This window comes from Tympanuchus pallidicinctus, unplaced genomic scaffold, assembly GCF_026119805.1.
Source record: "Tympanuchus pallidicinctus isolate F22 unplaced genomic scaffold, pur_lepc_1.0 scaffold15, whole genome shotgun sequence".
Taxonomy (NCBI): domain Eukaryota; kingdom Metazoa; phylum Chordata; class Aves; order Galliformes; family Phasianidae; genus Tympanuchus; species Tympanuchus pallidicinctus.
The window spans coordinates 16,670,669-16,683,049 of NW_026294669.1; the positions used below are offsets into that span (position 1 = coordinate 16,670,669).

The 12,381-nt window shown below is 43.0% G+C and overlaps 1 protein-coding gene across 5 annotated transcripts in view; it reads right to left on the minus strand.

The window, feature by feature from the left end:
• FIGN (fidgetin, microtubule severing factor) overlaps nt 1–11,050 on the minus strand; it is a 100,004-nt gene extending 88,954 nt beyond the window's left edge. The window contains exons 1-2 of one of the 5 annotated variants that reach the window (XM_052675418.1): nt 10,737–11,050; nt 9,767–9,936 (exon numbers count right to left, since the gene is read on the minus strand). Coding sequence is in view for 1 of the 5 variants with exons in the window: in XM_052675416.1 (XP_052531376.1) it covers nt 9,767–9,791 (25 nt within the window). In the remaining 4 variants the exon portion in view is untranslated. Of the gene's footprint in view, nt 1–9,766; nt 9,937–10,205; nt 10,622–10,736 lie in introns of those variants that run through there. The other 4 variants (XM_052675416.1, XM_052675419.1, XM_052675417.1 and 1 more) reach the window with 4 other exon arrangements.
• Between the last annotated feature and the right edge of the window lie 1,331 nt (nt 11,051–12,381).

Below are 12,381 nucleotides of genomic sequence, written 5' to 3' on the forward strand. Positions count from 1 at the left end.
ACTTCCCTGTAAATAGGCTTAGCTCCTGTAAATATATCTCAGGATTTTAGGTGTACTTTTTCACAATGTAAGATTTCCATATAGAACCAGTTTAATCTAACTCCCTCTGATTATTATTAGAAACTCATTATTTGAGGACATCTATCTTTACAGTAACTATGCGCCATTAAGGAGCACAATGCCCATAATTGTTTAAAAAAGCCATGGGGGTGGGGGAAGGGAGAAGAGGATCGGGAGGAGGAAGAAGGTAAGGGAGGGAGCTTTTGCAATTAGAGCAGCAGCATCTACTCTGATTTTTGCCCACTGGAACATTTACACATTAACAAACTAAGTTTAAAGTTTTCTCCATCCAAAATCATGAATGAGTCACTCATTACACTTTTACATAACACACGTATTTTTGTCCTGGTGAATACTAAATGTCTTCTTACTACCATTAGGAAAAACAAATGCCCTATTTATTATACAGCACTGATACCTCAAAAGATGACTGTAGCATTCAGTGTGCAGCTAATGCCTACCATTTTCTGGGGAAAATTCCTTATATCCCTTCTCAACTTGTATGTAAGGAGTGTTGCACACCTGCATATTCCAAGTTGTGCAAGCTGCAGGGAGACAGTGCCTCTGACGGCACCCAGAAGTGGCAGCTGAATGGCAGTTGCTGGGATGCAATGGGATGAGGTGCTCCTTGATGCTCCATTTGAGCCTCAAGCTACAGCTGTTCTGGCAGCTCTGAAACTGCAAAGTACAGGGACCTTGGCTAAAAACTACGGCTGGTAGTAAGTGACAACGAATTCCACTATCTCTAAGCTGCTGACATCTTTGGAGAAAAATAAACCTGTGCATTTGTCAATTGTTCAAGAAACAACAAAACATCTTTCCTTAGTCAGTGGTGAAAATCACTGCTCCAAGTGAATTCTGGTGTCAGTTGTCCAGCACTCTGTGCTGGACAATATATTACCTCATAACTCTTCGAATATTTATAACTAGTGAAAACATTAAAAACATTATTAACAGAGGTATTGGTTACTCACAGTCTCTACAACCTCATAATCAAATATGTTTTACCTCTTTAAAAAAACAAACAAACAAACAGAAAAAAAGGCTTCTCAAACGTCTTAGCTACCCATGCCCCAACAAAGACACTCTCTGCACACAGGCACAAAGGTGTGCCACTGATATGACTGCTATATTGGCAAAACCTGCATGTCAAATAGCAAGAAGTGCTTCATACTGCTCATTACATGGCATTCACCAAGTCTGAGCTTCAGCTCTACCAACGCTAATGTTAACCTGGAAAAGAAATACAATTTTTCAGTTGAGTATTGTACCATCAGTGAAATCATTGCTAGCAGCACTAAAGTTTGTAAACCGAAAGCAGAAAAATGCACCTGTGTTGCAGCATAAAGAACTCCTGCACAGGACAGAAGGATAAAATGAAATGAATGAAAGTCAAAGAACGAAATGAAAATCAATGATTAGAAAAGATTAATTGCTGCATGAACACTTTCCAAAACATAGCTATTTCAGCTTTTACCAAAGGCAGAGAGGAAGAAATAAAATTTTTCAGAAATTCTATAAGGACATGAAAAATAACTATCTTTAAAACAGAATATCTGCCTGATATTTATGGTATGTTCAATATGCTAGTGCTGTACATATGTAGTTAATATAAAGCTGCAAATTCAACACTGGGAAGCTGAAAAATAAAAGTCTGTAAATTAAGTGTGCACTCAGCTAAATAGCTAGAAAATTTACATTCTCTTTCTATATAAAAGCAGTTTTCTTAGCTTAAACCAGCAATTTTCTGATGGTCTGGTGATATCTAGTTCACATATTGTCACAGGAGACTTTAACTCAAGCTTACTTTCATATTATTTTCATTTTGAATTTCCTTATTTTAATCCACTATATTGTTTGTCAATTAACTTTAAAGCTCTTCATAAAACTCCCTATGTATTTTAAATGCAACTAATTTGTAGAGAATGCAGAAGAGGAGTGATATGGTCCAAAGAGAGTTTGCATGCAACAACACAGCACTATTCTTTTAGAGCTGCAAGAGGAAACAGAACTGTATTCATTTACCAAGAATGTATTTCTACAATACTGTAGATAGCGATATGGTGCACGAATGCCAACAACAAGGGCCTGAAAATAGGATCAATTCTTTTCCTCCTCAGAAACAATCTTGTAAGCATCTCAGTTCCCAAAGACATAAAAGAATAGTTACTTTTCTGAGATCTTTTGATATCGCTTTTCATGGTGGAGCTACCTGTGAGTGATGGGAGAAATCTCTTTTGAAAGTAAAAGTGCACCTTCAAGTGTGTTCAGATACATCTTTGCTGTTCCTTTCTGTGTTTCTCAAGTTTCACTTGAAAAGGATGCTTGATTTTTTAAAATTTGGTTTAGGTATCACAATGGGATACCTTATATCAGTCAGTGCTTGCAAACCTCATTCTTCCAGTGCAGAATCTAGCTGTTTCTTTCTGTGTCAACACAGGAGGCTGAAGTAATCAGATAGGTCTAAAGAAGACAGTGGACGTTAACCTGTGCTTTCTCAGAACCTACGATGAGTAAGTTCCTACATTCAACATGACCATGCTGAGCCGCAAGATATATAAATAGCTACTTTTCATCTAAAAGCACAGCGATCACAGAAGCTTGCACAGCAGAACTATCAGTTCATAATATTTTAAATGTCAATATCGATACTATTGTCAAAGATTCATCATTTCTGCACATAATTTTATCCTTTCTGTCCACCCTCTGCTGTCACTCAGAAATACAAAGTAATTGTTGGCTCTTCCCCTCCCCGCGTCTCCAGAAGAAACACACGCTGTAACTAACATCTGCTGTGCTCTACAGGAACACCTTTACGGCATCACAGTTCTCATAGTTTTATTAAGTGATAATTCGAGCTGCCTATAGCTTTGTATTAATTGCTCGCATTCTAGAGAGACAGAAAGAAAAAAACCTCACGGAGGAAAACTGGGATGTTATTTGTAGCATATCAAAAGGCAGGCAACAGTTGCTGTAAATAAATCAGGAAAAAAAGAAAAACAAAAGAAAAAACAAAAAACAACAACCTTGAATGAGAGCACAAAGATACTCTCCTGGCACAAACCTCTATAATCCACCAGTTCCAGCCCCTCCTCCCATCTCCTCTCAATAATCATTTTCAGATTCCATTCAGATCAGCAGGAATTACAGAAACATGCATCAGTATTAAGTATTTTATCAAACTGCAGATGAAAAACAAAAAGTTTAATTATGACCCATGCCAGAGAACCATTCATTCAGACCCTGCTTAATTAGATGTGAGACAGCTATCTTAGATCATGAAGTTTGACAACAGTATGCTCTTATTGCAAATAAGATACAGATTACTGAAACCAGTTCATCATCACCAAACTATAACCAGCATGATACACACACATATTCAAAAAATATCCCACAAAATCAATTGTGGCATACATCTTCATGCGCTGAGCAATTCGCATGTGGAAAACAAACCATTCACTTTAACAGAGCACACGATGCATTAAAAGTAGAATGAGAAAGGGTTAAAATCAGATAAGAAAAGTCCAAGCAGTATGTGATTTCCAAACCTAAAGAAAAAACAGACTCTCATCACCAAAGTTTGCTATCAAAATAATCTCAGCATTTTTCTCCCCATCACTTTCAAGATACCTGAAATTTAACTAAATACACTGGCAACAGCTCTACACTTGAAAGAAACAGAAAAACTATTTTCTCAATAACAGTTAAATAATATGACTGGTAATTGCTACTTCAATGTTTCATGGCACATTAGACTACACACTTAAAAGCACATTATAAAAAATAAAAAAGCAGCAAGTGACATAACAGTCATCTGCAGTCGCATTATTTTTAATCATAACGGAGACAGATGAAACTTTTTTCCAAATGCAGAAAAAATAGAGAACCAAAAGTTTTATTCCCTTATTTGCATAGAGTAATGCAAGGCTCCTGCTATTGCACAAATACCACAGCCATTGCAGCAAGACACATTGCTCACATGATGAACCAGGTAGCTCAGCATTATGAGCTTTTTGACGGGAGGAACAGACACACAGTACTGCTATTGCCGTACTGTGCGTGGCAATAGCTCGCAGCAATATGACTCAGCCAAATGGAAGCGTGAACCCCATGCTCTCACCGCAGCCACCCGTGAGTGCTGGCAGCCAGCGGTGCTCCGCGCAGTCCTCGTCCTCCCCTGCCCACGCTGCCCTGCCAAAGCCCTGCTCCCTCCCAGGTGCTCCGGAAACTGAGCCCGACCAACTATTTCTCTTTCCATTTTACCCTCACTTGTCACGCAGTTAGACCAAGATCAACAGGTATTTAGAAGCAATAATAGCGAAGTCTGCTTGTATTTACCAGGTGGCTGCAAATACAAATTATCTTCTGAGAAACATAATACACATCCACACGCTCTCCTTAACATGCTGATCAGGGGGGTGGCAGGTACAATTATTAAAGGACTGAAAGCCTTAGATTTCCTCTGACCTCCATTACAGCCTGGGACTCTCTGCTCCTTGAAGGATAAGATTGTGTTTGTCGAACCCCCGGTAACACACTGCCAGTGGATTTTCTCTGTTCTGCATTAGCTATCGCCTTTTAAAGGAAAGCAGTTTCACTAAAGGAGATGTATATATGTTGTTTCGAGGCTCTGAGATATTTCTTTTTCTTTAAAAAACAAACAAACAAAAAAAATCCCAGGGATTTTTAATGCTTGTGTTTCTCACACACTCTATAAAAATATCATTGACGTAAGGTGAAAAGGTCGCATGCCTCATGGAAATGGAGCCAAATGTTCCAGTAAGGATTTTCACCTGGAAAGTATCCTTATATCTACTCCTGCTTATTGGGGAAAAAAAAAATATTATTATTTTTGCAACAACAACCAAAAGAAAACCACCACAACTCCAGGCCCTTTCCCAGCCTGCAGTTCCCTGACGTGATCCTTCCCAGCAGGAAGATAAGTTTTCACTTATAGGATAGCATCTCTAGCAGAAAGAGTTTAATACTCTGCAACAATATCGGGGATACGCAATCCTGAATTTACAGCTGTTCAAATTACTTCTATAGCTATACCGTTCATTTTGGAGCAGATGCTTATCTAAAATTCCATATATTTTGGTAGCCATAATATCTGATTTTAAACAGCCTCCAATAAGCGAAAGAACAGTGCTAAAAGAAGAAGAAAAAAAAAGCCACAAAAAAAGCTATAGTGGGCCTGATCCTGGGAACTGGAAACTCCTTGTAGCTTTTGGAGCTAAACCATTTTACACCAGCTAAGGACTGAGCCCAGTATGCACAATTCCACTTCCAAGTTGATCTTTTATTTTTATTCCACACGTACGGTGCTTTGCTTCTCATCGACTCTGTTAATAACAAATGAGAACCTCTAATTAGTTTATCCTGACTTCTTTTTATAGTTATTTTTTGCTTTTTCTTATCAGTGACTCAGAGAGGGGTGGCGTGAGTGCTGACTGATCAATTAATCAAGTGTTATTGACACACAATATTCTTCAACATTTCAGAAATGTCTGCAGAACAATTTCCTCCAATCATAAGATCAATGAATCAATGTAAAACCCCAGTAATTAAATTTATCAACTCGGTATCAATACACCTGGCACTTTATGAAAGTATTATGTGAAGTTTGTTCTCTTAAGGGATACATTGATTGAGGGCAAAGAGCCAAATATTTCTATTATTAGATCTGGGAATGCTAGTTCAAAACTCAGTCTGTTATAAACAACATACAAATGTTTCATATTCACAGATCTCATGCTGATTCTGTACCATTAAACCCATTCCTAACTGGCAGATAAGCCTATTAATTGACGATTAAGACTACGGGAAGATCAGTCATTATATTCAGTGCTTCTTACACGCGTTCGTTGAACAAACGTATTGACAGGAACCGTGCAAAATCATTTTCCTCTAGGATTTATATTTTAAAAAAGGGAAGAGCATCTAAACAAAAGCAGATTTCAAACCTCGTTCATGCAGCACAGAATAGCCTTAATTAATTAAATTTTAAAACTAAAGCTTTGCACTGGGAAACATTATCAAATCTCTCTCCACTATAAACGGTACTATTACTAACTGAGATGAACTATAAAGCCTAAAGATGACACATCTGATAAGAAATGAAGAAACAAAAACAACATCCAAATGTTCTACACTTTGATTTTTAAAGGGCTAGGATACAAACTATTCTGAATATATATTTAGTAACTGTTCCTTACTATACACGTGTAAGCAGGTAGGGCATCAAAGTTCAAGACAACCTATTTTATCAATTATCAGAAAAAGAGAGGTAGGATTTTTATAATGAAGAAAAAACACGCAGTTTTTGCTCTGCCTGAATAAAAAGTTGTAAGGATAAAAGAACAGTTAATGACATCCGACTGTCATTTATTCCTGTGATTCCTACAATGAAGATATCAATAACAATCTTTGTGTTTCTAAGTGGTAGAATAAGAGAAGCAGACATGCATGTTTTTACAGATGTTCCAGTAAATAAAAAGCATTTGATTGTGTACAGAAAGTATCTTATTATGAAGGGGGAAACAACAACAAAAACCCCAAACCCACTACATTCACTTAGGAGTCACATCCTGTTACAAACATCAAACAACAATGAGCCTTTATTACCATGCTATGATTCCTTCATTTCAAACATGATTAATTAGCAAGTATAACACTCACCACAACTCCCACCACGCTGTTGCTTGCTGCCTATTTGCAAATGGGTCTCTAACAAGTATCCATAAGTATTAGTCTCATTTATGACACTGAAGAAAAGGAGTCAAATCATTCTGTTGTAAAGACTTTCTTCATCCCTTAGCCAAAAAAAAAAGAAAAAAAAGAAAAAAAAAAAGAAAAAACCCAACAACAACAACAACAACAACCCTCACACACAAACAACAAAAGCTTCCCCTTTCATTCATTCATCCAGAGGGATTCCTTGATAACCCAAACATAAACTTTATACAAAATGAAAAACTTTTTAGAGAAGTTGCTAAACAATTAAAATGGTTGAAAATAACCACAGAGAAGGGAAAAGAGCAGTTTAGACTTTGTTTTGGCTTTTTTTCCTCCTTGAATCCTTGCTTTATATTAAATTTGAAATACGCTGCTTCTGGTGAGAATGAAAGTACAGTTCACGTGTAAAAAATGGAAACAAAAAGAGGATGAGGAGGGAAAGACACACTTAACAGGACCCTTAGCGTGGTTTAAGCTGTGCAAACAGATGTCTCCAGATGTACCACTCCTGCAATAAACATTACTTTGGCAGTAAAGGAAACTTTGCTTCACAGGGAGGAGAGGTGAAAGCAAGATTACAAACACACGAAGAGCAACAAGACTGGGATGAGAGGAAAGAAAATCTGAGATTGCCTCCTCAAACTAAATGCTATAAATACCGTCACAAAAACAACAATGGAAAAAAGCTCAATTTGAAAGCAACAGATGTATTCCCGAGCAAGGAAATCTCCACCATGGAGTAACGCACAAGCATAGACACGGGATCTTTAAAACCACAAACACGGATGCACAATTGCAAAGGTAAAGTTTCGACGTGAAAATAAAAATCAGGCGGCAGATCCAATACTTCCTTGGTTTACCAGCTCTGCATCACAGATACTTGATGATTTTGTCACGCCTTGAGCTGAGTCATTTTTATGTTGAAATCAGTCTTATTCTCTCCAGCTTTTTCAATTTTATAAATTTGGGATCAAAAACATCAAAGCAGCTTCCACTTCGGACCTAACTTTTAGAGGATCAATGTGACAAGCCACTGCTTGATAGATGTTTCTCTTGATAAACGACTTGTTCAAAAGAGACATTGTAGCTTTCATTTCCTGACCACAACACACTTTTAATTTGCAACAGCAGAGCTGCTGGAGTGTGACCAGTTCCCACTCGGCAGCCCTGCAGGACTGTGGCACTGTCAGGCCACATACATGGCACAACAAAAACTCCGGCAGAGCCGCATCCCCAGTGAGATTTGCAGCGAAACTTTTCCTCGAGCAGGAATCTGGCCACATTTGATTTCTCTCAAGAGTGGGCTTTTAAACCCCCCTCCCAGCCACCTCCAACCCCTAACACTGTAGGGAATGCAAAGGGAAGAGGGGAAAAATCCTATCTGGAAATATATACTTAAGTGTTATAGCGTATATACAGCTGCCTGATACTACCGTGTTTATTACACACATCTATATTACTGCTACTATAATTATTATTATTATCTGGGAATCGCATTTAACAGTCCAAACCGTCCACACCATCCAATTTCAGCTCTCAGCATACTGTCCGATTCCCGATTTAAAATTTATAAATGTAATATCCTCCTCATCACAAGCAGCAGTCCAATCTGCTCTGAATATATATTACAGCTTTAACATCACAGAGGGAAATCTCCCATCTGGCAATCACATTCACTCCAACAGCTCTAGGAAAAAAAAAAAGAAAAAAAAGAAAAAAAAAAAAATGTTCGCTCTCGCTCGCTTGCTCTCCTCCTTAAAACATTTCTCAGGGCAAATTATGTGCATCTAAAATAAACAGTCGCCTTATTGATCGCTTCAAAGTCAACAAGTTCTAAATGCACACTGCAATCAGATCGTTCCCGTCGTATAGCACCCGGGATATGTTTAGCAATGTAGTCACCTACAGAACCAAAATAGGAGCGTACATTGTGCAACTGCTCTCTCAATCTCTTCCTGCATTCAGATATGTTATTACGAGAGATCATCAGCCGCACACGCCAGACCTCCCCTTATCCCAAACACACGCACTCACGCGCGCACGCTCGCTCCCAGGGTCTCTCTCCAGCCTTATTTTTTGCACCCACACACTATTAAAAGTGAACGTACCCCCCTTTTTTGGTTGCACAAAACAGACTAACGGTCGTTCCTGTTGTTAGCTCCTTAGCCTTAATTGCATACCTAGAGGTGCATCTCCACACCGCTGGGAGACCCACTGAGATTCCCCACGCTCCATTTTATCTGACTTTTTGAGGAGGGTGCGGCGGGGGGGCCGGAGCGCGGCTGCGAGCAACACGCCAGCTTCAGCACTCGATTACTGCCTGCTGCCGCACATTGAGAACAGAGCAGTGGGAACCAGGCACTTGGAAGTGGGCATGGAATACCTCTTCTCCAGCAGCATTAAGCACTCAGCCACAACACTATTTTTGTTTGTTTACATGCAAAACATCCCTCCCACCCCACCCCGATTAAAACCTCCAGCAGATGATTGAGCTGGAAGTCAAAGGGGGAAAAGCAGCTGGAATTCAAGGAAAGACTCAAAAATCATTAATCTGCAAAGGGAAAAGATGCATTTCAGGCATGTATGCATGAGGACGTACACAGAGGTGCACACATTCACAGTTACGCGGTTTCCCCCTCAACAACCACCGAGTTTTGCTCATTTACATACCATTGGAGTTCAGTGGTGTGTACAGTGCACTACCAGCAACATGCAACTTTGGGTTTTACAACTGCGATCAATACCACAGACAAAACTAATGCTAGAATCAAAGCAGAAATGATAAACAAATGATAGCAAGAGAAAAAAAAATAATGTTTATATACACACACAAGTGGAAAATATACTATGAAACATCAGGTATTTACGACACAATATTTGCATGCAGAGTCCTCGGTGCGATATCATGCTATTTAAATTGGTCTTTGCTATTTAGATGCAAAGGAAGTAGATCCCAAAACGGACATACCATAAACACTGGTGCTACTGATCATTTCTTGCTGGCAGCACAAAAAGCTGAATTGGATTTCTCACAAGCAGGAATTCCAAAGGTTGCTTTTCATTAAAGCCACTTTTCCTCTCAGCTATCAAATGTCACTGCCTTGAAACGTGGGCCCTTTCGTCAGGTATTCATTTAACCTACATGCATATAATTAAGTGGGAAAGCAACATCAACAAAAAGGGGATCTCAGATCACAAGAGAAGAAAGAAAGGGGGGAAAAAAGCACATGACCAGGAATGCAAGTCCATGTCAATTTCACTCACTCCCATTGAAACTAACAAGAGCTCCAGGGAGGATAGTAATAGGATCAGTGGATTGTATATACCATTAAATTATACATCTTTCTCTCCCTTCCGAGCCAACAATACGCCCACCACGCTGTCCCCCTCCGCGGCGATGTGCTTACATGTTACTGCACCAGCTCCGCTGACACGTCCGTGCCCCCCCGGCCGAGGCACGGCAATTTAAACCCAACTTTTGTGTGCCGAGGTTCTCATTTGTTCTTATTTGCTTCGAAGTTAGTTGCCTCCAAGTCCAGCCCCGCGTTATCGACACTTTATTATTTTTAATGCAACTTGAAAATAAATCCAATTAGGAGGAGGAGGAGGAGGAGGTGGGGAGGGAGCTGGCAATCGCGAACTCTTAATCTGCCTACTATTGTTGGCAATGATCAAGGAGGAGAAACCATGCACCGCGGCGGTGGGGCTGGACTTTCCAGACTGCGCTCGGGAGAGCAGAGCGGAGCGGTTCATAGCAAACAGCGGCCGCGAATTACACAGAATACTTCTGGCACGGCCGGGCGCTTAAAAATACACGGCTGTCTCGGAGAGCTTTATGGCTAAATAAAATTTAACACAGGAGGAGAAAGACCGGGAAAAAAAAAAAAAAAAAAAAAATTGGGGGAAAAAAAAAAAAAGGAAAAAAAAGATTCTCTTACCTGGAGATTTGGTTCGAGCACCCGATAGGTTAGAGCGGCATCGATCCGGTGTGTTTGCTGATGAATGGGGGCTCGAGTTAAGTGAAGGTGCCTATGATTTGAAATCATTCCAAGTTTTTGAAGGGAAGACTGACTGCAGCCTCTGCCATGTTGGAATTTCAAACCCAAAACAGCTGCTTTGCAAGGAGCCAGCATGCCAGCAGCTGGACGCCTGCGCAGAGCGCCGCCGAGCCAAATTCAAATCACTTTCACGCGAAGAGCCAAAGATCAGTTTTCAAAGGGGGAGCGGCGCGGGGGGCGGGGGCGCTCCGCGGCTTTGCGCGCCGGGGCCGCCGCTTCCCGCAGAGGGCTGCGGGCGGCCTCGCTCCCTCTCCCCGCGGCGGCGGGACGGGGCCCGCGGGCTTCCGCGGCGGTGCAGGCGGTCGGGCTGGCCCCGGGCGCGGCGGCGGCGGCGCGAGGGAGGACCGGGGCCTAGCGGCGGCCCGTGGCCACGGGGCAGGCGGACGCGTGCAGAAGCCGGCGGCGGAGGTCGCCCACCCGCCCCGCCCCGCCCCGCTCGGCCGCCTCGGGCCGGTTCCGGGGTTGCGGCTCGGCTCGGCCTGCGCGGCTGAGCCCCTCGCCGCCCGCCCTCTGCGCCGCGGAGTCGGGGCGCGCCGGCCGCGGCCGCCGCCTCCCGCCCGAGGAAAATGGCCGGGGCGAGGTGACCCGGCGCCCGCCGGCTGGGCCCGGCCCGGGCGGCAGCGAGCGCCGCGCGTACTTGCGCCGTGCCCGCGCCTCGCCCAGGGAGCTGCCCGCGGGAGCCGGGCTACGGGCGGCCGCGGCCAGACGCTGCCGATAGCCGGGAATGGCTGAGGGGCCCGGCAGCCACACCTCCCTCGGCCCGCGCTGTCGCGGCCCCGGCCCGGCGGGGGATGGCAGGCGGCCAACGGCATGGCACGCAGCTGCCGGGGACTCCCCCGCGTCAGAGGAGCTCCCCGGGGGGCTGTTAGAGGGCCTTTACAGACCCTTCGTGCTGGCGTGAGGCGGCCGAATGGCGCAGAGCTGGCCCTCCCTCACACGCAGTGCTGCCCGGCACAGGGTGCTTTCTGCTGCCCACCCACCCTCTGCGCCCGCTGTGCCAGGGCACCCTGCCAGCTCATGCATACCTGGGTACCGCCACGACCACCACCTGAACCTGCAGCTGAGGGAAGGGAAGCAAGGCTCACCTGTGTTCCTCTTCACACCTGGGAGCATGCCGTGCTGCTCCTGAGCTCTGGTTTGGGGTTCTCCTTTAGCCTCACCTTCTCTTCTCCCAGGCCTGCTGAGGCACTCAGGGTACTTTGGAAGGGGCGTCTGCCTGCCCTGCACGTGGAAAAGCTATGTCGTATTTTGTTAGCAAGAAAGGAAGACACACTGGAAGTATACACTGTGGATGAGGCAGAGGAAACTAGTCATGGGGGATTAGCATGTAGAGGAACGGGCACGGGCTGCTCTTCTGGCTAGTTTCCTTGAGAGCAGTGCAGTAGGCCTAAGAGTCAGAAACAGTTACCAGTAGAAGCTTCAGTGAGCTGTCTTAACCAGTCCCTGTCCTACCAAGCAGTGGAAGAACTGCACAGAAAAACTTGACTGATGCGTTCCATGAAGCGATTCAGTCAACTCAAAAGTA